At 44.3% G+C, this 23,861-nt stretch overlaps 1 protein-coding gene across 4 annotated transcripts in view; it reads left to right on the plus strand.

Moving 5' to 3' along the window:
* The window catches only part of SPECC1 (sperm antigen with calponin homology and coiled-coil domains 1), a 422,681-nt gene that overhangs the window by 276,637 nt on the left and 122,183 nt on the right, over positions 1-23,861 (plus strand). For all 4 annotated transcript variants that reach the window (XM_056135727.1, XM_056135728.1, XM_056135726.1 and 1 more), the window contains one exon: positions 2,132-2,234. In XM_056135727.1, the coding sequence (XP_055991702.1) occupies positions 2,132-2,234 (103 nt within the window). The remainder of the gene's footprint in view (positions 1-2,131; positions 2,235-23,861) is intronic.

Here is a 23,861-nt window from a genome sequence, read left to right on the forward strand (position 1 = left end):
TGATGCCCAAGGATTACTCCTGGGTCTGCACTCAGGAATGACTCCTGGCAGTGCTCAGGGAACCATATTGGATACAAGGGATTGAACCCAGGTCGACCACATGCAAGGAAGTGCCCTACCTGCCACACTATCTCTATGGTCCCTCAAGCTGCTTTTTAAATTAAAAATTGTTGCTGCTATTCAGATCATTGCATATATCTATAAAACATTCATTTTTGTTGTTATGTAGCATTCTCTTAATGTGTATTATTTTCATTTGTTCCTAGATTTTTGCTATTAGAAAAGGTACTGCTCTGAGCATTTTTTGTATGTCCTAGGGTGTTTGCCTTACGCACAGCCGGCCCAGCCGAGCTGGGTTCGATTCCTCCGCTCCTCTCGGAGAACCTGGCAAGCTACCCGTGACGTGTATTCAATATGCCAAACACAGTAACAACAAGTCTCAAAATGGAGATGTTACTGGGCCCATTCAAGCAAATCAATGAACAACAGGAGGACAGTGTTTGTTTGTTTTTGTAATCTAGGAGTAACGTCTGTTACTCTTCACTTGCTACCTCTGGAGTTGGTGCTCCAGAGACCCACCATGCTCTGCACTTGCTCTGTTCCTGCAGGCCTGCGCTTGGTGGATAGTAGTAGTTGTGTTCCAATGCAATGGAATAGAACTTTCATTTCACAATTTTTCTCATGAAATAATCTTGCGATTCTAAATCCCTTTTTAATATTTGAATAATTTTCACTAGAATAAACATTTGCATAGGGGCCAGAGAAATAGTACAGGGCCTAAGGCCTTGCCTTGCCTGTGGCTGGCCCCAGTTTGATCCCTAGCACCATGGGGTGTCTCGCAAACTCTTCTCCCACAATTAACATTTATGTCTGTAGAAAACTGAGGATAGGGCATCTAAACGCTTACTCTTGGAGTGATGAAGTTAGTCAGATCACAGTGCCTTTGCCTAATCAGATGCTCAGAATTGAGATGATCCTTTGCAAACTAAGGAGTATGTGTGTCACCTTCCATGTGTGTGTTTCAAAGTCTCACTTTTGAAACACTCCATTCTGGTGAGTTTTACTCTTAGTCCCTGTTCATTGCCGGCGCCACAATCAGCTAATCTTGTTTTTAGTTTTATTTGCTTTTCATCTGTGTCCACCCACCCCCTCTCCTTCTTTGTTACTGCTGTTGTCATACTGGTACAGAGTCAGGGATGCACTTGTTAGCCTGTCTGGGGCACACTTGGTTGAGGTTTGTGTGGGGGCTGGAGGGGAAGCTGGCACTTGTATGGCACTGGGGCTTGTACTCAACCATTAGGGTGACACCAGAGGTCAAATACTAGCCCTGCTCTACACCAGAGGTCAAATACTAGCCTCACCCCAGGCTCTGGTGTTTTATAAATCCACCTGTCCACCTCTCTACCTCCCTTCTTCCTGTGTGTATTTCAGAGAGAGGAACAACCCTAAAAAATGTGTAGAATATTTTTCTTTCAGTGTCTTTAATTTGCTTGATGCTGTGCTTAAGTAAATAAATAGAAGACTAAGTGATGGGTTTAAAAAACAAAACTCAGTCATAGTACAGTGAATAGGGCATTTTCCTTGCACGCTGCCGATCCAGGTTCAATCCCCAGCATCCCATGTGGTCTCCCAAGCACCACCAGGGTTAATTCCTAAGTGCCGAGCCAGGATTAACCCCTGAGCATTGCCGAGTGTGACCCAAAAAACAATAAACAAATATTTTTTAAAACTCTCCAGACTTTGGGGGCTGGAGAAATAGCACAGCGGGTAGGGCGTTTGCCTTGCATGCAGCCAACCTGGGTTCAATTCCCAGCATCCTATATAGTCCCCCGAGCACCACCAGGGGTGATTCCTGAGTGCAGAGCCAGGAGTAACCTCTGTGCATGGCCGAGTGTGACCCAAAAAGCCAAAAAAAAAAAAAAAAACCAACAAAACTCTCCAGCCTTCTGATATCCAAGAAACACAGTTTAAATTTTCTTTTCTACCATAATAAAGACATATTGTTAATATAACTAACTTGTGCTTTCCTCTGGGCACTCACTTACACCTCTCTGATGTGGAGTGGGTATTTGCCCCATTTCTGTCTGAGGATGCTGAAAGTGAGTGACTTCCCTGTCTCCTCTCTAACTAGTGTGGAAAGAAGAGACCCTCTGACTGCCTTGGCCCGGGAGTACGGAGGCTCCAAGCGCAATGCTCTGCTGAAGTGGTGCCAGAAGAAGACCGAGGGCTACGCGGTAAGGGACTGTGCCGCCTGGGCCAGTGCTCATTGTTGCTTTTCTGTCTGTGGTAGGACTGCCATCGAGGTTTATCTGTTTGTGTACTGCACAAATTGCTGAATCGGGGACCAGAAGTAGGGCTAAATCTGTCTGCACTCCACCCAATAAATTGTGTGCTTAAAAAGCAAAACTGTGTCTCCCGTAGAAAGGGGGAACCCCTTTTCTTTGCTCAAGAAGGCCTAAACACCCTAAGCTGTCTTCTTGATAGGCTCCCACAAGCAGCAAGTTCTCTCTGCTAAATAATCTTCCCATAAAGGATGCAATTCTGATTCGTAATGGTGGGTCTTGGAATTTTTTTCTGATGGTGGGCTGAGGTGTTGCTCTAGAGTTAGAGTGCAGTGGAAAACAGTGGGTGCCCTATTGTATTTATTATTTATTTTATTTTATGTGTGTGTGTGTTTGTGTATGTGTGTGTAGTAAAACATTTTATTTGGAGCCTTTCAGGAAGGAGAAGGAGGGAGAGAAAATGAGAGAGAGAGAGAGAGAGAGTAATATGCTCAAGAGAGAACGCGGACTTCTCCAAAGGCAGAGAGAATCCCTACACACACCCCAGGCTTAGACAGGAAAGTCCATATCTCAAGAGGGGAGAAGCAGGCACCACGTGTGCTGGGCCATGTGGACACAGGCAGCACATAGGCTCAGGCAACATATGCACTAGTATTTCTTTCTTTTTTGTGTGGGGGGGAGACGGGGTCACACCTGGCAATACACAGAGGATACTCCTGGCTCTGCATCAGTAATTATTCCAGGCAGTGCTCAGGAGACCATATGGGATGCTGGGGATCGAACCCGGATTGGCCGTGTGCAAGGCAAATGCCCTACCTGCTGTGCTATCGCTCCAGTCCTATGCACTATTCTTTCTTTTATTGATGAACAGTCAAGTTGTTTATGGTTTGCTCATGTTTTTAAATGGTGCTGGTAGACTCTGCATGTGTATTTAGGAACATGTGCCTGTTTGTATTGAATCTGCATTTAGGAATGGCGTTACTGAGCCAGAGGTGACCATTTTACTCAAGGAAGTGGCTATAAAATTTACCTTGCACTAGTAACTTACAAAAGATCTTGTTTTCTATATTCTCACCAGTTTATTAGTGTTATTCATCTTTTTAATCCTGGGCATTAGATGAATGCATAGCTGTGTATCATCTTGGTTTCCATTTGTGTTTCCTTGCTGCATAATGAAGCTAAAGGTTTTCAGATGGTGATTGGACATTTCTGTAGGCCATTATGGGATATGCCTGCTAAGGTTTTTTTTCTCATTTAATTTTTAATTTTTTTTAAATTTTATTCACAGTCCTCCCGTTGTTCGATTTTCTCGAGCGGGCCCAGAAACGTCTCCATCATGAGACTTGTTGTTACTGTGTTTGGCATATCAAATACGTCACAGGTAGCTTGCCAGGCTGTCACTGTCACTGTCCTCCCGTTGTTCATTGATTTTCTCAAGCAGGCCCAGTAACGTCTCCATTGTGAGATTTTCTTGTTACTGTGTTTGGCATATCAAATATGTCACAGGTAGCTTGCCAGGCTTTGCCGTGTGGGCGAGATACTCTCGGTAGCTTGCCAGGATCTCCGAGAAGGGTGGAGGAATCAAACCTGGGTCAGCCAGGTTGGCCGCATGCAAGGCAAACACCCTGCCCGCTATGCTATCGCTCCAACCCAAAATTTTATTAAAGGCCCCTGATTTACAAAATTGCTGATAGTTGAGTTTTAGGTATACAATAATTCAACACCAATCCCTCCACCAGTGTCATCTTCCCTTCACCATCGTTCCCAGATTCCCTCCCCCAAGCCCCACTCCAGTCCCACCTGTCAACTTGACAGGCACATTACAAAGTTTTTGTGGTTGCTGCTTAGGTATCCTGTATTCAGTTTTGTTGAATCTGTGTTTTGGCTATATGGCTATAAATCTCACTCATATCACCGATAAAACTGAAGCCCTGATGCCTGCTCACCCATTACTTCTCACTCTCTTCTGCCTGCCCTTGATTTCTCTCTTTCTCTCTCCATCTTTCTGATCACCAGTATCAAGGGTGTTCTAGGCACCCTCTTTTATTACAGCACATTTCCTCATTCAGGAGTCTGTACTCCACAGATAAGTAAGATCTTCCTGTATTTGTCTTTCTTCTTCTGTCTTCATTCAATATATCTTCCAGTTCCAATCATATTGCAGGGAATTGCATAATTTCATCATTCTTTGCAGCTGCATAATATCTCATTGTGAATATATAATTCATTTATCTGTCATTGGACACCTTAATGCCATATTTTGCTATTGTTCTGAGTGCAACAGTGAATAATAGTGTGCATGTGTCCTTTTGAAGGAGTTCATGTCCTGGGGATAGATACCCAAAAGTATAATTGCTCTTACTCATTTTTAAAGCAGGTTGTCTTTTTCTTCCTTAAGGGTTTTTTTTTATATGTTTCGATACAAGTCCTTTGCCAACTACAGATTATCACAGATCCCTACTTTATTGTGTCATGAATTTCTCTTTGTTAAATAAAATTCTCTAATAAAATAAGTCTTAATACATCAATCATCTTTGTAGCCTATTTAAGAAATCCTCAGCAGGGGCAGAAAGATAGTACGGTGGATAGAGCACCTGCCTTACACAGCAGACCCAGGTTTGATCCCCAGCACCCATGTGTGGTCCCCTTAGCACTACCAGGAGGAGGCTCAGAACTACCAGGTGTGGCTCAAAAACAAAAACAAAACAAAACCCCACTAGCCTTTCTACTGGGGCTGGAGAGATAGGACAGGGACTAAGGCACTCACCTTGCAGGTAGCCAACCAGGGTTCAATCCCTGAGCACCACCAACGGTGACTCCTCAGCACAGAGCCAGGAGTAAGCCCTGAGCTCATCCTAGTGTGACCCAAATACAAAACAAACTCTTTGTCAGGTTGAAGAGATGTCTTGGTGCCCTGAGTCTACACTCTGCATCCTGAACCCTGAGAGTGATCACAGGCACTGCCTGGTCCCATGAGCACAGAGCTGGGAGTATCCCCTGAGCACTGAGTACTGCCAGGTATGGCCCCGAAAAACAGTAAAGCAAAGAAATAAAATGTACATGAAAATATATCCATTGTTTTCTTTAGAAGCTTTTTGTTCTGTCTTTCTCATTTAGATTCCCAGCTCCTGCTTCATTATTCTCACTGAGGGGCAGCTTTCCCACTCTTTGTTTTAACAACTTTGTCCCCATTTGCTAAATTTTCTGAAAATGCTGCCACCTCCAAACTTTGGACAGTCGCAGGTCAGAGGAGTCCAGAGAGCTCAGAAGTAGAGATGAGATGTTCTGACAATGGACAGCAAATTCCTTGCAGTCAGAATCTACCAAGAGCATATTTCTTATTTGTTTCTTTGGGTTATATTTTTTTCATTTTCTGTTTGAAAAAAGCTAGAGGGGGGTGCAGCACAGAGAGAATACAGCAGGTAGGGCATTTGCCTTGCATACATCGAATCTGGGTTCAATTCCCAGCAGCCCATCTAGTCCCCTAAGCACCCTCAGGAGAACCAGGAGTAGCCCCTGAGCATTGCTGGGTATGGCTCAAATACAAATTAAAAAAAAAAAAGAAGAAGGAGAAGGAGGAGAAAGAGGGGGAGGGGGAGGGTAGCTCAGGTGGTAGAGCACATGCTTTGCACTGTAAGACTCTGGATTTGATCCCTGGTGATATGTGTCCCACCCCCATCTCTACCCTGTGCGTGGCCAGCACTGTTGAGTGTGAATCGTGTTAACAGTGAGAGGCTCCCTCTGTGTAAACCCACTTCTGTTCCATCCTTTTCTCTCTTACCTCTTCTGTGCACTCTGTGTCAGCCCCATTCTATGGGTGGACACCATCCTGGGAAGGGAGACCTTGTCAGTAATGACCTCACTGGGCATTGCAGTGGTGCTGCCAAGGAAACAGAGAAGAGGAGGAAGTCAGGGCAAGGGCAAGAGACCGACTGATGGCAGCATCTGTCTTTCCAGTAACAGCCATAGGGACAGCCACAGAACATGGAAGATTAAAAGAATAGCCAGCCAGGAATGAGCCCTCCCCTCTGACTGAGCCCCGGGGGGCTTAAAGAATTAAGGGCAGTGTTAGGGGACATGAAAAAGCAACTAAGAATTTCAGAAGGAATTTTTCCCCTAGCATGTAATATTACAATTAACATTGCAGGAAGGAATTGTACAATAAGATATTTCCAGTTAGTGGTGTGAGATTTATTTCCTGCTGTAGTTTTTTTTTGGGGGGGGAGGGGGCGAGGAGGGGGATTTGCTTTGTTTTGTTAACATCTTGAATTATTTTTACAAAGCATTTCACATTTGTTGAACTTAAAACTCAATTTGCCTGAAGAGTATTTTTTCATTCATTGTTAAATCTCTGTAAATTTAGAGGAAAAGAATAAACCATATGTGTCTAATTTATTTGCTCTTCACAAAACATTCTCTGTCTCGACCTGTTTGTCTGAGGTGTCTTAGAGGCCTTGTAAGGCTTATTCTTTCTGACAGAGGAATCTAGAAATAAATTGTAGAAAATTCAAACAGTTCAATTCTTTTGGACAACTGATTTCCACATTCGTTTCAACTGGAAACAATTATCCTCTTAACCCTGTCAATGTATAGCATGATAGGTTATATGAAAACTCTGTAAACCACTGAGTACATATTGAGAGTCTGTTCACTGCGGGCCTCTGAGCAGTGAATGAAACAGGCAAAAGTTTCTACTCCTGTGGAATTTGCGTTCTCATGGGGAGTAAAGTAAAAAAGTAAAATATGTACTGTATTAGGAACTGATATGTACAGTGAAGGAAATAGCTGGGAAGAAGGACTAAGGATGTGGAATGCGTGGATACAGCTTCAGTATGAAGGTTAAGGAGGTGAAATTCAAGCCTGAGGTCATTCGAAGAAGGTGTGGATGTTGGTTTTTTTCATCAGAGTTCATTTCATGTGATGCCCTGGGTTGGAAGTTCAGAGTGAGGACGGCATCTTTTCAGCAGCTGTATCAGTCGGGGCTTACGTTGCACAAGGTCAAAGCCCAGTGTGGTGGAACAGGCCTTAGACAAGCGGACCAGAACTGTGTGCTGAGCCCAGGTTCGACTTTCTGATACCTCGAAGTCCTCATCGGGCATTCAGTATCCAGCACCAACCCAACCACCACCATCACTTTCCCTACACCACTGTTGCCAACTTTCCCAACCACCCCTCAAGCCTGCCCCCATCACAGGCCCACAATAATTTATTTTATATTGATTGTTACCAAGAATTTGTTAATGAAATGATTAAAAAATATTTCCATAGAAGAAAATTAGTGTAAATTGTTGTGTTTCACCATGGAGACATTAAGTCCTCATATGAGGGATTGCTAAGATGTTACAAACTAAGTCTTCTGTATTAATGTTTTTGTTATTTGAGATTAGTTGGCTTTTACATTGCATCCCATCCAATCTGGTAAACTACGATTGGATTATCAGTGTTGTAGAGTTTGCATATGTCTGGCATATGCAGCCATGCATTTCAGGAAATCCAGAATATTTAATTGGGCAGTACAGCTGCAGTTAAATTTTTAACTGGGCAGTAGCTTTGGGGTGTGGATATTACTGACGGAGATTCCAGAAATACAAAAAGATGGGGGCGGAGGGGGGGATGTATCCTATCCTAACTCCAAAAAAGCCTGATTTCAGCCACACGGACAATTTCAATTATGTATGTGAGTTCTGGGCAGATTAATTTCTCTGAGGCTCCATCTTGAGCTGAGAGGGTCCTCCAGAGGCATGGTAGTGGTCTGGAGTGTGGGAATGAGCGGCTGCCAGGGTTCTGTTTGGGTGGGAGCTGGCCCGTTCCCCTCTGGGTTGCCACAGATGTACACATGAGCCCTTTAAAAGCCAGGTGTTTTCTCTGAAGCCTGTGACAGATTCAGTGCACCTTTTTCCCCCCCAAGACCTCATCCACAAGAGGAAAATGCTCTAGTACTGAGGTTCATCCCTGGCCCTGGACTCAACACTCTAATGCAGGGTTTGAGTGTCGAGGAAATACAGAAGGGGAGGGAGGCCCCGGGCTGGTAGGCTGCAAGAAGAGCAGGGCCTTCAGCCTACTGGAGTCACACCCGGACCCAGAGAACTCTGAGGGCCTGCAGTCTGCAGGGAGAAGCAGAAGTGTCAGCTGCAGGTCCCCAGTCTCCCCACCCCCAGTCTCATACCCTCCCACTTCTGCCAGGCTCTTGGTCTGTCTGTTTGCAAGTGGATGTTTGCCTACACTTGACTCTTCCCTGCAGCAACCTCCTGCCCCACCCCCACCCCCACCCCCACCCCGGAGCATGGCTGGTGGAGGCTGCCTTCCTGGACCCGCTCTAGGGATCTGTTTGGTCAGGGCTGAGAGGAATTTCCTGATCTCACTTCCCTATCAAAAGCTTGGATATCATCATTTTTAGGAACTTGTAGCCAGCTAAATTTTCAGGCCTCAAAGGTTGAGATTTCAAGTGTCAAGTTAGCACATCAGAGCAGCATTGTAGTAGAAAGGAAAGATATATGTAAAGTGATACTCAAGTTTTATGGGAAGCAGAATGGGAATATGACTTTGCTAGAACCAGCTGAGGTTCTAGGGGCTGGCGGGCGGGGGAGGTCACACCTGGCTATGCTCAGTGGCTACTTTGAGCCCTGTGCTCACTCTTGGGAGTGCTGGGATCAAACCTGGGCCTCCTGCACTCTAGCCCTGGGCTTTGTCTCTGGTCCTGGCTGAGTGCCGGGGGCTTTTTCTGAGTCACTGTATTAGTGTTGTGTGGAGGGTCCTGAAGGACCCGGCTCCATGACTGAATCCACAGGGCCTATAGTCAGAAGTCAGCACTCGTGAGCCTTAAGTGAAGCACCCCCAATTCTCACCTGGAGGCTCCAGGAAGAATCCACTTCCACATTGACTCGTGCCAGCAGAAGTAGTTTGTTCGGTGGTTTGCTTTCTGCCCTCTCTTGGCAGAATCCCCAGGGGCAGCCCCCAAGTTTGGGCAGAGAAGCGCCCTTGGCAGTTCAGTGCTCCCAGAGGGCCCCCAGGCCGGGACCCCATGCCGCGACCCATCCACGTGGCTCCGTCCACACTGGGGCTGAGTTCAGAGCCGCAGCCCCCACCTTCCCGTGTCACTTTCTGGGTGTGGGTCTCTCCTCAGCATCCTGTGGCTTGACTGCTAGCGCCGCCAGCGCAGCCCACAGACACTGAGGGGTACACATGCCCTAGCTGGATTTAGACTTACAAGAAGCACTCATGTCAAACACTCCACAACACCAGACGTAGAGATTCTGCAGCTTTTCTGACCAACACGAGAAACCCTTACCACACACACACCTCAAGAGAGCAGGGAATTCTTTATCTCTGGGGTTTTTCTGCTTAAGATTTGTTTACCTTAATTTTTTATTTTTCTTTTTTAAATTTTCAAAGCTGTTCATGATTGGATTTCAGTCATACAGTGTTCCAATACCCATCCCTCCAACAGTGTACATTTCCCAGCACCAGTGTCCCCAGGTTCCTCCCATAACCCACTCCCCACTTCCTGCCTGCCTCTGTGGCAGCCTCTCTCTCTCTCTCTCTCTCTCTCTCTCTCTCTCTCTCTCTCTCTCTTTCTTTCCCCTCGCTTTCTTCTCCCCCCACCCAAAGTTTATCAAGAATATCCCTTTACCTACTTTTAACCCTTAAATCTTGTCCAGCATGATCATTCTCAGCTACTATTGTCATAACAGTCTCTTCTCTATCTTACCTACCCTCAGCCCCCCACACACTTGTGGTTAGTTCCAACCACTGACCAGTCCTCCTAAACCCTGTTTTCCCTGGCCATGGATATTAGTCTTCTACTATATATATTTCTTCACTGTCACTGTCACTGACCTCCCGTTGTTCATCGATTTGCTCGAGCAAGCCCAGTAACATTGTGAGACTTGTTACTGTGTTTGGCATATGAATACGTCGCAGGTAGCTTGCCAGGCTTTGCTGTGCGGGCGAGATACTCTCGGTAGCTTGCTGGGCTCTCGGAGAGGGGCGGAGTAATGGAACTCGGGTTGGCGTTGTCAGCCGCATGCAAGGCAAACGCCCTACCTGCCGTGCTATCGCTCCAGCCCATATATTTCTTGTATACCACAAATGAATGCAGTCATTCTGTACTTGTCCTTCTTCTGACTCATTTCACTCATCATGATACTGTCCATGTCCATCCTTTATAGACAAATTTCATGACTTCATTTTTTCTGACAGCTGCATAGTATTTCATTGTGTAGATATGCCATAGTTTCTTTAGCCATTCATCTGGTTGTTTCCAGATTCAGGCTGTGGTGAATAGTGCTGCAGTGAACACAGGAGTGCAGATGGTGTTTCTGCTGTGTGTTTTTGGGCCCCCAGAGCATATTCCCAGAAGTAGTATTGCTGCGTCAAATGGGAGCTCAATTTCTAGTTTTTTATCAGTAAATAAATGCTGTTTTTGTGTAGCAAACCTGTTTCACCAGTTCTGTGGCTATAGTATGTTTTTTAACTTGAAGACTTCATTCCTACAAGATTAAATGAAAACACTATGGTGAATAGTTGACCAGTTCAGTTACATAGTTGACTAACTCAGAAGGAACTTGGAGCAGAATGATTGTAACTTCTGAGTGACAGAAGTCACCCCAAGCTTGATCACAGGTAAGATGCTTGTCCTTCTGACTAGTGCTTTTCTTCAGGAGACTGGGTAGTCACTACTAGAGAGATGGCTACTGGCCAGCTCTTACTTTACCATAAGTTACATCTTTTAAGTACGCTAGTTATTTTTTGGACCTGGGTTATTTTTTTTTTTTTTGAAGTTTGATGTTTGGGGGTCAGTGCAGTAGCACAGTAGATAAGGCAGAGTGTAATTAGCTCATAAAGGCCTTTCAGGGTCCCAGGTGGAGAGCTCCCCCCACCTGGAATCACATGCATCAGGGCTGCTTGGTTTCCTTCAGGGCACTAGAGGGGTCTCAGGCCACCCCAGAGGGAGCACAGGCCCAGCACCCAGCTATGCTGTACTTGGACTCAGTATCCTGAACTTAAAACACAAAAGTGTTCTTTTAGTCCCTTTTAGTTTGTAACTAGTTCTTTTAGAACTAGTTACAAAATAGGCAAAAATCTAACACTTTGTTTTAAACTAAGCACTAACTTGGTTTGATTTCATTCATAGTAGGAGAATGAGGTGTTACTTCTTTGCCAGCATATTGGAAGAATTTTTTTAAATGATAAAATGGTCCTACCATACCATTGGCAGGAGTATAAATGAATACTGCCTGTGGGGAGGGAAATTTAGCCAGAATCTCAAAAAGAGTTGTACTTTTAACACAGAAATTGTGTTTCTGGTATTATTTCAAAGAAATAGTTGTGGGTATCTATAAAGTTAGATACTGAAAGATGTTTATTGCAGTTGTTTAGTTTTAATTATTTTTCAAAAACTAGAAGTGATGCAAATTAATTCAGAAAAGGGGGATTCCATGAAATAAATTTTATATGTACAAAATAGAATATTAAAAATCATGCATTGAGCAAATATATTAAAAAACACTGAGGAAAATGTACATGCTACAGTAAGTAAAAAAAAATATTTTAAGCAGTTTGTATAGTATGGTTCCAATTCTGTACAATATAAACGTTTTGCAAATGTTTTTTAAAATTTTTATTTTAAAGTAGTTCACAATATTTGATTACATTTAATATCCGAACACCAATCCCACCACCATTACACCTTCTCACCACCATATTTTGAATATTTCCATCCTGAACCCCAACCCCTGCTCCAAAGCAGAACCGAAATAATTTATTTTATATTGTTTGTTATGAATAAACCGCTGAAAATGCTCCAAAAAACTTTCTTTAGAGAGAGTGTGTGAAGATTGTTATATTTAACCCAGGGGCCATTAATCCCTTCTATAGGAGATTACTAATATGTACTAATATGTTGTTAAGGGTTGAGCCTTGTGTGCCTATATATATATATATATATATATATATATATGTATATATATACACACACACACACACACACATATATATAGAATCTATAGATATATATCTGTAAAAATATATTTCCCTCTAAGATTGGTTGCCTTCTACTTTAAACCTCAGCAAATGTTGTGCGCTATTTTTGGAGCATGAGTGTTGTGAGGTATGAGAGTCGCATCCGCGCAGTCCAGGAATAGGTCCACTTGTGGGTGAGACTCAGTCCTAGCGTGTGGAGAGCAGCCGTGAGCATGGTGGTAGTTGAGTTCAGAAGATTTTCAGCTTCCGGGACTGAGTCCCTTGGGGCCTGGAGGGGCCTCACCTTCCCCCCTCCAGAGCACCCCCAAATGAAACAGCCTGGCACAGGGTCCAGTGGTGTGGCTATGGCAAGTGTCGTTTTATGCTCTCTTCTGAAAGAGGACAATGAGTTCTCTGGATTGTATACAATTGCTAATAGCAATTATCTCTAGCTGAATTTTTCTCTTCAGTAATTACTGCATTTAAAATTTTTAATGTAATTGACATGTAAATTATGAAGAGAATAAATTATTTGTATTTTTTCTATTTTTATATATTTTATTTTCATAAAGGTAGTTCACAATAGTTCATTACAGGTAATATTCAAACACCAATCCCACCACCAAGTACCTTCCCACCACAATAAGAGGGAAGTGCCTGAGTGTTGTTGTATTTCATTCTAAAGCCATTTAAGCCCAAATATAAGAGAATACAAGCAAGTATGTTACAGAACCAAACACATGTGTGATACTTTTGATAAGTAAATGAGATAGAGCGCTTCGGAAATTCTGTGCGGTTCTCTTCTGGGAGCTTTAGTTTATAGTCTCTGGATCTTGGCCATCGATGAGATTACATGGTGTTGGGGGGCAGTTTGTGGTGTGACTGCCAAGCTTCTGGAAAACTGGGGAGCTGGGGGGAGGAGGCCCAGTCCCAATCTGAGTGGGCTTGGAGATCTCAGTCACGGGTTCCTGTGTACCTGGGTTTTCCTGCCAGTCCGCTGTTGGGTGAAGCTTATCTCGTCTTGGGTGAGGCTCCTCCCCTCTTGGGTGAGGTCGTTTGAGCATGTGGAGAGTGCCCTTGGCATGGCAGCAGTTGGGTTCTGGAGGTTTTCAGCTGCCGGGGTTCTGCTTGGGGCGGGGAGGGAGACTCAACGCATCCCCCTCCTAGGTGCCCCGGTGAAGACATCCTGGTGCTGGGTCAGGAAATTCTTCAAGAATAAATTATTTTTAAGGCTGCATCTTTTTGTTTTTGAATCTCTAAAACAGTGCTCAGTGGAGACTAGCTGGCCGATTCAGTGCTGGAGCCCAGTCATGGTGCTGCCCAGTGCCAGCAGTGCTCAAAGCCACCATGGTCAGGCCGAGTGGTACTGGTGGGGCTGAGGGATTGTGGAGTTGGGGATCAAACTTGTGGCCTAAAACTTGTATAGGACATATTGTTTTTAGCTGTCTCCCAGCCCCAGGGTGCATTGTTGTAACAATCAGTTGCTAAAGCTCACATACTTTGTGATTCTTTTTGTGTTATTTTTGTTGTTTTGGGACCACACCTGGCAATGCTCAGGGCTTACTCCTGGTTCTGCTCTCAGGGGACCAAATGGGATGCCTGGAATCAAGCCTGAGTCAGCTATGTGGACCTTACCCACTATGCTATCTCTCCGGCCCCCAGACTGATTCTGTTTATTTGAGATATCCAAAATAAACTCATCCTAAGTCCAAAAGTCAATTAGCATTAAGGAGAGTGGACAAAGGAGGTTGGGAACTGAATACTACAAGATTTCTTTTTAGAGGTGGTGTTTTTACTTCCTTACAAATATTTTTTTTTCTTTTTGGGTCACACCCAGCGATGCACAGGGGTTACTCCTGGTTCATGCACTCAGGAATTACACCTGGCGGTGCTCAGGGAACCGTATGGGATGCTGGGAATCGAACCTGGGTCGGTCACGTGCAAGACAAACGCCCTACCCGCTGTGCTATCACTCCAGCTCCATGAATATGTTTTTTTTACATTAATATAGATTTTTTATTATTTAGATCAGTGGTCTCATTTCATTAGTTATCTATACGTCCTGCAGTACAAATGGCAATCTTTTTTTTTCCCTTTATTTTATTTTATTTTTTTTTACAGTTGTAAATTTACAATTTTTTGTGCTTTGGTTTCAATTATACAATGATCAGATACCCATCCCTCCACCAGTGCCCATTTTCCACCACCATGGATAATATCCCTCCCACCCCCATCCCCCCATCCCCCCTGTCTCTGTGGCAGGGCAATCCCCTGTGTTCTCTCTCTCCTTTTGGGTGTTGTGGTCTGCAAAAGAGGCATTGAGTGGCAAACATGTTCAGTCCATAGTCTACTTTCGACGTGCATCTCCCCTCCTGGGAGGATCCTCCAAACATCCTTTATTTGGTGCTCCCTTCTCTATCTGAACTGCCCTTTCCTCTAGGATACCCGGCTGGCCTCTAAGTTATGGAGTAATCCTCCTGGTGCTGATCTCAGCTGTTCTTGGGTATTAATCTCATACTTTGTTACTTTATATCCCCCAGATGAATGCAATCTTTCTATGTCTATCCCTCTCTTTCTGACTCATTTCGCTTAGCATGATACTTCCATGAATATGTTTTAAATTGTGCATATTAAAGCAGTACATTTTGCAAGCCTCTCTCTCTCTCTTTCTCTCTCTCTCTCTCTCTCTCTCTCTCTCTCTCCTCCACCTCCCCCCCACCCTTCTTTTGGGCATTGTGGTTTGCAAAACAGATACTGAAAGGTTGTCATATATATCCCTTTACCTACTTTTAACACTCAGTTCTTGTCCAGTGTGATCATTTCCAACTATTATTGTTGTACTGGTCCCTTCTCTATATTACCTACCTTCACCCCACACACACTTGTGGTAGATTCCAACCATTTACCAGTCTTCCTAACCCTTATTTTCCCTCAGTAAAGGAGTAAATTGTATAGTTCATGCATTCTATCATTTTTGTGGTTGTTTTGGGCTATACCCAGTGACTCCCAGGGCTTACTCTTGGCTCTGTGCTCAGGAATCACTCCTAGTGAGGCTCAGGGAGCCATATGGTGTGCAGAGAGCAAGCCCAGGTCAGCCACATGCAAGGAAAATGTCCTCCCTGCGTGCCATTGCTCCAAGCCAACGTTATATCCTTTTTTAAGTCTAGTTTTTTTAATTTAGAGAGTTTATTAGGAGAATGAGCTTGATGAACTGATAAAGGGCATGAAGGGATGGAATAAGAATCTGCTTTTTAAATTATAAGTTTTCACAGTAGTAGACAGTCCGGGCATTTTAGTGACGATGAAAATATAGCAACTTTGTACAGCAAAATCATAATTGTTAGCACTATTGTAACCATCACTTGATATTCCGTTACTCATCGATTTGCTCAAGCGGGCACCAGTAACGTCTCCATTTGTCCCTGACACATGCTAGTGTAGCCCAATGGCATCTGCTCGCTAAAGGAACATGAAAAGCCCCAAACCGTTTGTTCAGGGTCTTGATAAAGAAGTCTGACCATCTTGTAGGTGGGTGGCCATGCATTCTTTTGACGTCATACGGAATCCAGTCTGTAATGGCTCTAGTCCAGCGGTCATCACCAAATTGCATTACGTGTCCAGCCCATCAGATTTTCAATGCCTTGGCAAACAAGACAGTGTCCCTGATTCTCGATCATCAGTGGAGGTCGGAACTCCAGATTCCTTCTCTCACTTGAGTGAAGCATGATACTCCAAGCATAGCTCTTTCGATTCCTCTTTGGGTGACACAAATAGCGTTTTCATCCTGTTTTTGTAGGGCCCAGGTCTCTGAGGCATATGTTAATGCAGGAAGAACAGTGGAATCAAAGAGGTGTGCCCAGAGCCAGAGGTTCTTCTTCTTATTAGCTATTTCTTTGATTCTCTTGAAGGCGTTCCACACCACTCTCTTCCTCCTGCACAACTCAGGTGCCAGATTATTCGTCATGTTGAGTTCTCAACCCAGGTACACATAACTGCTCTATTCAGAGATATTCATTCCATTGAGAGCAAATGGAACATCAGGAACCAGTCTGTTTTTCATAAACATTGTCTTCATGAGATTCAGCTGCAGTCTAATCTTTCCACACTCACGGTCGAAGTTGGCCAGCATTTGTGCCGCTTGGCTAATGTTTGGTGTTATTAGAATGATGTCATCAGCGAAGCGAAGGTGGTGTAGTTGCTGACCGTCTATCTTCACTCCCATTCCTTCCCACTTCAGTCATTGCATGACTTCTCAAGTGTGGCACTGAAGAGTTTTGGTCATATGGTATCACTCTGCTGAACCCCTCTCTTTACATCAATAATCACTTCCTTGTAGAATGGTGAGATCCTGGCGGTGAATCCGTAATATAGTTCACGGAGGATCCTGATGTACTGAGTTTGAACGCCCTGTTTGGCTAGGGCTTCAATGACCACTTCAGTCTCAACAGAATCGAAGGCCTTTAAATCAGTGAATGTTAGACAAAGCAGCATTGAACTCCCAAGAAACCTCAATGAGCTTGGTTTTTGTGTGGATATGGTTGATCATGCTGAATCCTTTGCAGAACCCAGCTTGCTCGCATGGTTGTCCTTCATCTAGTATTCTGCCAATCCTATTCAGGATGACTTGAGTGAACAGCTTGTAGATAACGGACAACAGGCATATCAGGCGATAGTTGCCAATGTCGTGGATGTCTCCCTTCTTGTACAGTAGATCTCTACATTGGGACCCCTGGCCTAGAATGGAACAAACAGGATGAGAGACTTGTCTGAATTCATCATGTCGAACAAAACCATCCATGGTAACTCACAGTTCCAGAAGGCCAAATCTAAACGTTGGACATGGGAGTCTCCCGGTGGACAGTTCCACAACAAAATTGACCACATTATATTCAGTCGATGGTTTTGCCTGACTGATGTCGCTATTGTCCAAAAGTTCCAAACGGGATCGGACCACCGTCTCCTTCGTGCAAAATTCTACTTCACAGAGCAGGGAGAAAAGGCTGCAAAGTTTAAAAAGAGAACTCCCAGAACGACCACCAACTGGGAGCTCTTTAGTACTATTGCAGCAACATGGGAAGATGCCATCGTTGACAACATTGACAAGGAATACGATCGACTGGTTCAGCACCTCCATGATTGTGCGAGGAACACCGAGAGAGAGAAAGCCACAAACAGATACCTGTCTTTGGAAACTCTCGAGCTCATTTGCCATTGTAGCTTGGCGCAAGCCTGAAGCTAACATCTGAGCTTGCAAAGCAGTACAGATAATTGATAAAGGAAGACCTCAAAGAGAGAAGAGCAGCAGTGCTGGCCAATGTGGCAGAAGCCAGGAAAACTATTCGCAACATCCACCTGTCCTTCGCCAACTACAAGACCAAGATGACTGCCCTCTGACATCCTGATGAATCTCTCACATCTTCCAGAAGGGCAATGGAGAAAATTATCCATGACTTCTACACGGATCTCTTCGATAGCCACGTCCACCTGCCCACATACCAAATTCCGCAGGATGGATATGTCATTCCTAACATTCTCCCTTTCTAAATCCAACATGCCATTTTGTTGGTAAAGAAGTGAACAGCACCAGACCCAGACAAGGTCAGACCCGGCCACCTGAAGAATCTGCTATCAGTACTCGTCAATACACTGACTCGGCTCTTCACACGCTGTCTGAATGCAAGGTTCTGTCCCAATGGAAAACCAGCATTGTAACCATGTGTTAACCAAATCTAAACTATTGTAATAATGTTTTTAAATTTTAAATCATAGTCCGTGGGGCTGCAGCAATCGGACAGTGGGTAGGGCATTTGCCTTGCACGTGGCCGACCTGGGTTCAATTCCCAGCATCCCATATGGTCCCCTGAGTACCGCCAGTAATAATTCCTTAGTGCAGAGCCAGGAGTAACCCCTGAGCATCCCTAAATATGATGCAAAAAGCAAAAAAATAAAATAAAATTTAAATCATAAGTCCTTGCAAACTTGTGTATGTATTTGTGTTTAAAAATAGCTACGAGTTTAAAAATAAAATCAAATGAGGAGGGGAGATAGCTCCAGGGGAGCTTTTCCTGTGAGAAGACTGAGGTCCGTCCCCAGCACTGCATGGCCAATCACGGAATTGGGGTTAACTCCCAAGTAAGACTGGATATGGCCCCAAATGCAAATAAAATTAAGGAGAGTTACAAAGTATTGGTAGTCTAGCTTTTATTTGAGAAGTGAAAGTCACCGGTATTCATTTTGTTATACTGAGTCACTTTGTTACCATGCAGCCAGGACCTGAGCAGTATACAGTTGGGAGTGAGTGGTAGCACAGTGGGGAGGGCATTTACCTCGCTTAAGGCTGATCCGGGTTCAGTCCCCAGCCCTGCATCCCAGGTGGTACCTTGAGCACCACCAGGAGTATTTCTTGAGTACAGAGCCAGGAGTATCCCCTGAACATAGCCAGGTAGGACACAAAAAGACCCAAAACCAACAAAACAAAAAACCTGTAGCACCCATTAGGTTGCAAGAGACTTTTCAATTATATGGCCTACACACCAAAGTTATATACTATTTATCCCTTAACAGAAAAAGTTGACTGACTCCTCATACTTGTAGAGACATACAAGTACCTAACTTGTTCTTATTTCAGATAGCAAGAAGCAGGTGTTCAGATATCAGGAAAGTTACTTGAAAATGTGTATGAATCTGCTCAATTTCTAAATTTATATTGAAAGATATCATCTGGCAAGGGATAATTGCTGTCTCAAAAATACACATTTTAAAACGTGTTAGCTGGAAGCTATATCCTCTTTGCTGCTAGGGAAAAAAATAAGTCTTTGTGTTGTCCAAAACCTTATTTTGCATCTGGAAAGAACACCCACATTGCTGGCTGTCTTTTTTTTTTTCCTCTGTTTGCATTCCCACAGACGCCAACATGTGCTTGGCCAATAGCAAGCAGTCCATGAAATATCAGGCCATTTGGGGCTTCACTTGTTTTCTTTTTTGAGACAGGTCTCTTGAGAGCTGAATGTACAATTCAAAGAGCATAATAAACTGATGGATTGTCAGTCGACAGGATGTCATTGTTGGCCCCTGTTCTATGGAGGACCCTTCCCCCCATGGCTTTGCTTCTGCAGTTATGAAACATGCTGATTTGTGAAGATGTTTGAAATGGCACCAGGCATTGTCTCGCAACCTGGGGCAACAATATGGTTTGTTTGGTGTTCGGTATCTACATGACTGAGACCTAAACCCGAAAGCTCTGTAACTTTTCCCACAGTGATTCAATAAAATAAATAAATTTAAAAAAAAAAAAAAAAAAAAAAAAAAAAACAATATGGTTTGTTTGGAAAATGAAGATGAAAGCCTTTATTTGCTAAGTTGTGGTAGAGCTGGGATGCTTGGAAATCTCTTGAGCTACTCTTAGTTGTGTGTGAATGTCCCGATGGATGAGACTCTTAAATAATGAAAATTATTTTCTGAGAAAAAAAATCAAAGAGATACTAGTTTATAGAGGTATCAGTGAGATTTATTTCTTTGTACAACAGATAGGAAATTCCTTTTTCCACCTCATCTACAGTAGAGGCACCCAAACAATTGTTTCATTCAACCTCTTTTCAGAACAAAATATTCCTCAGTGCTCCTGGAATCCACCTTCTCCAAGCGAGCAGACAGAACCTGCTGGAGAAGGGCTGCTCCTCCTGGGTACTGCTGGGGGAACAATATGGGGGTGGGAGTGTGGAGGACCTAATCAGACAAAGTATTTAAAAAATATATAGATAAGCAAAGGAAGTTGAATATGTTAAGGAGTGTTTGTATCCAAAATGGTCAACATTATTAGCTTAAGGCCCTGTATGTATGGCAAGCTAGCTAGATATAGATATATATGTTTTGGAGTCACACCTGGCAGTGCTCAGGGGTTACTCCTGGCTCTGAACTCAAGAATCACTCTTGGCAGACTAGAGGTATATATGGGATGCCAGGGATCAAACCTGGGTTGGCCATGTGCAAGGTAAGCACCCTCACTTGAGAAATTTTTATAGAGACCCACACATATATAGATATATAAATATATATCTGTATATGCAAATCAAACAATTACTGATACTAAATCACAGAGACTTCTTTTAGAACAGACCCCACATTCAGTTCAGTTATGTGGCCATACATAAAGGTTAAGAAGCTAAGTAGGGGCCATTGTGATAGTACAGCGGGTAGGGCGTTTGCCTTGCACGCGACCAACCCGGGTTCAATCCCTGGCATCCCACATGGTCCCCCCAGCACCACCAGGAGTAATTCCTGAGTGAAGAGCCAGGATTAACCCATGAGCATAGCTGGGTGTGACCCAAAAAGCAAAAAATAAATAAATAAAAATAAAAAGAAGCTAAGCAACTGGCTCAGAAGGCTTGCCTCTGGTTTCTCTGCTTGGAAACTTCCCCAGGGCAAAGGTGGGTTCCAGGCAGCATTGATCCAAAAGGTTTTTAAAGGAAAAAAGAAATTAATGCTGTCTCCTAAGTGAAGAAATTAAAGTTAAGGAAAATAGAAAAAAAAATAACAGAAAGCCAGAGGACCCAGGGATGAAAGTGTCTGCCTGAGTTTGATCCCAGGCACCACTACATGCCTTGAGCATGGCTCTGGACCTGCTGTGTCTCTGCTCCCTGTTGCCACAAGTAGTGTGATCCCTGATGGTGTTCAGCCATCATGGCTGAGAAGTATAGTCCCTGGGGAGCACGTGTGAGCACCACAAGTAATGTGTGTGACCCCTGACTTTTTCACAAGCCCCAAAACTAAAGGAGTGCCGATGCACTTGGTGAACACTGACCACATGTGTGGGCCGCCAGTCAGATATGTGTGATGTCCAGTCATTGCAGCAGTGAAGGTAAAGGTGAGAGAGAAGAAGGGAGGCCTGAGAGAGAGCAGGAAGAAGTATGGGGATGAGAACCATGCCGGAGAATCTCAAGGCATGTTTATGCAGAAAAGAGTTGCTAAGACCCCACACTGATTTCCAGTAAATGGTCGGGTATGAGGAAATGAGACTAAGGCAGAGTTGTAAACTGTGAAGGTCTTTACTTGATTGCTCCCTGTGCAGCCAACAGAACAGCTATTTCAGAACCTACATCCAAACAAGTAAAGATTTTATACCTAACGTGGACATTTTTCTAGTAGGGAAATTTAGCACGGGGATGGCAGGGTCAGTTCTCACCACCAGCCCAGGTGGAAAGGCCATTCCCCAGGAAGGAGCCCATCCCGAGAGGTGGGCGGATGGTGGGCACGCTGCTGCTTCAGATCAGCAGACACCCGCTGAGCCTCACACAGCCACCAAGCAGCATTTAAAGGAATTAATGGAAACTCTTTGCTGAAATTGGGGAAGATTGCTTAGCAGTTTGCTAAGGAGGGCAGGATATTCTTGAAAGTGCTTTTAATTGCACAAGGAAGATTTATCATCAGATGCAATACACTTAGCTACTTTCATCCATGTTTGTGGGAAGACAGCGGCTGAGCCATGTTCTACTCTAGAGCTTCTTTTGTCCTGATCTCTTTCCTTAAACCATTGTGAAATGCACAGTGGATATTTACTATCGATACAATGACTCTAAGTCCAACCCCATTGCTATGCAGCCATCACCATCCACCTCAGAATTTTCCCATCTTTCCCACTGGAACTTTTACTCCCAATGCCATCTGTAAATTAATCTCTTCTTTGCGCCATGCCAACCTCTATTTTCTGTCTAGGAATTTGCCTCTCCAGATACCTCTTCTAAGTTCAGTGTTTGTCACCTGTGCCTGGCTTATGTCACCAGCGGAATGTCAGCGTGTGTCATCGCCTGCTGCCTACTATCTCCTGGTTTGAGTTCCTCATAGCATGCTTATAGCCGACTCCTCAGCCTCCAGACCACAGTTCAGGAAGGAAAGAGCAGTTACCAGTATGGCTTTAAAACCTTTAATGACAGAGCCAGAGAACTGGTAGAGGAAGTAAGACACTTGCCTTGCATTTAGCTGTGTTGGCTGTGACCCTGGTTCAAATCCCTGCACCACATACTCTCCCCTAAGCACCACCAGGGATCACTCCTGAGCACAGAGCCAGGAATAGGCCCTGAGGACCACTGGGTGTGGTTCAAACTGCCTCCACCCCACCCTCCATTTTTTTGTTTTCAGTTAAACCGTTAATGGCTCTGTAGTTGACTAATTAGACCCATATTTGTAGCCTGTGTAGGAGAATCTGCCTTTCTAATAAGGATGTCTAGCTATGCTGTTTTTGCTCCCTTTTCTCAGAGGTATGGAATGTAGTCTACCTCCGCCCCACCTCCCATCACCAACATCTATTGAAGAGTCTGGGCAGTGAAATCTTCCAACTTCTTAAGAAAAGAGTGTTCTCGTTGCCAAGGACTTGGACTCTCAAGTGCTCTAACTCCTGAGGCCTGAGCCGAAGAGCTCGGGGTGAAAGGTCACAGACAGAGGGTCTGGAATGCCAGCAACAGCAGCCCTCCAGCCCCTGAGGGGAGTGACCCATCTCAGGCTGAGGGCCCAGAGCCTGCCTGTCCCAACCTGACAGACCTGGAAAGTACAGGAGACAGGGAGTGAGGTGGCAAGAGGAGATGGGCAGTTGGAGACTGCCTGACTCTAGTGAAAGACTCTCCACATGTCTGAGCTGAGTCTCCGGCTTTATAGGGGCTGGGAGGAAACATCCACGTCCATGCATTGCCAGCACATACAATTTTTAATCTATGTAGAAACACGATTCATCCTGTCAGTTTCAGGAAGTCAATGCAGGGTTTTCTAAATAAAATGTTATGAGAATGTTTTCCTCTGCCATGGATTGAGGTTGACTTACAGAGCCTTTGTGATCTCTGTAGATCAGATGCTGAAATTGTAGCGCAGTGCAGCCAACTCCAAAACCATTATCTTGCCATCATTAAGGAAGCCTTGAGTCTGCCATGCTCTCTCCGTCCCCCAGGATAGCATCTCTGTCTGCCTAGATAATAACAGCCCCAAGTGAATCTGCACTGAGTATTTTTTCCATTCTCTTATTCATGAAGTATTCATCTGGGAATAAGAAGATGGCAGGCCACAGAATAAGCTTATGATGGTTTAGACTGGAGTCCATTTTTCTGAAGGAGAGAAGGTCAAGATAAAGTTGAAGACTGAACAGTATAAATTAAAGTTGGTCTTGCAATAAATTTTAACAACAAATTCTGAGCACACCTTAAAATATAGAAGTGTTGTTACCCTTAAGAGATTTGCTTACTGGGGCTGGAGGTATAGCACAGCAGGTAGGGCATTTGCCTTGCACGCAGCCGACCTGGGTTCGATTCCCACCATCCCATATGGTCCCCTGAGCACCCCCAGGAGTAATTCCTGAGTGCAGAACCAGGAATAACCCCTGTGCATCGTTGGGTGTGACTCAAAAAGAGAAAGAAAAAAAATATTTGCTTACTAAGGGACTTGCCATGTGGCTCAGCTGTAGAACACTTTTCTTCTATAGGCGAGGCCTGGGTTTGACCCCAGCCACTGCTTTTTCCCTTGCTTGAAAGCTGGGAGATGGCTCAGTGGCTAAAGGTGGGTCCTTTAATGAAAATATGATCCTAGGGGCTGGAGTGATAGCACAGTGGGTAGAGTGTTTGCCTTGCACGTGGCTGACCT

This window comes from Sorex fumeus, unplaced genomic scaffold (genome assembly GCF_029834395.1).
Source record: "Sorex fumeus unplaced genomic scaffold, SorFum_2.1 ptg000122l, whole genome shotgun sequence".
Taxonomy (NCBI): Eukaryota; Metazoa; Chordata; class Mammalia; order Eulipotyphla; family Soricidae; genus Sorex; species Sorex fumeus.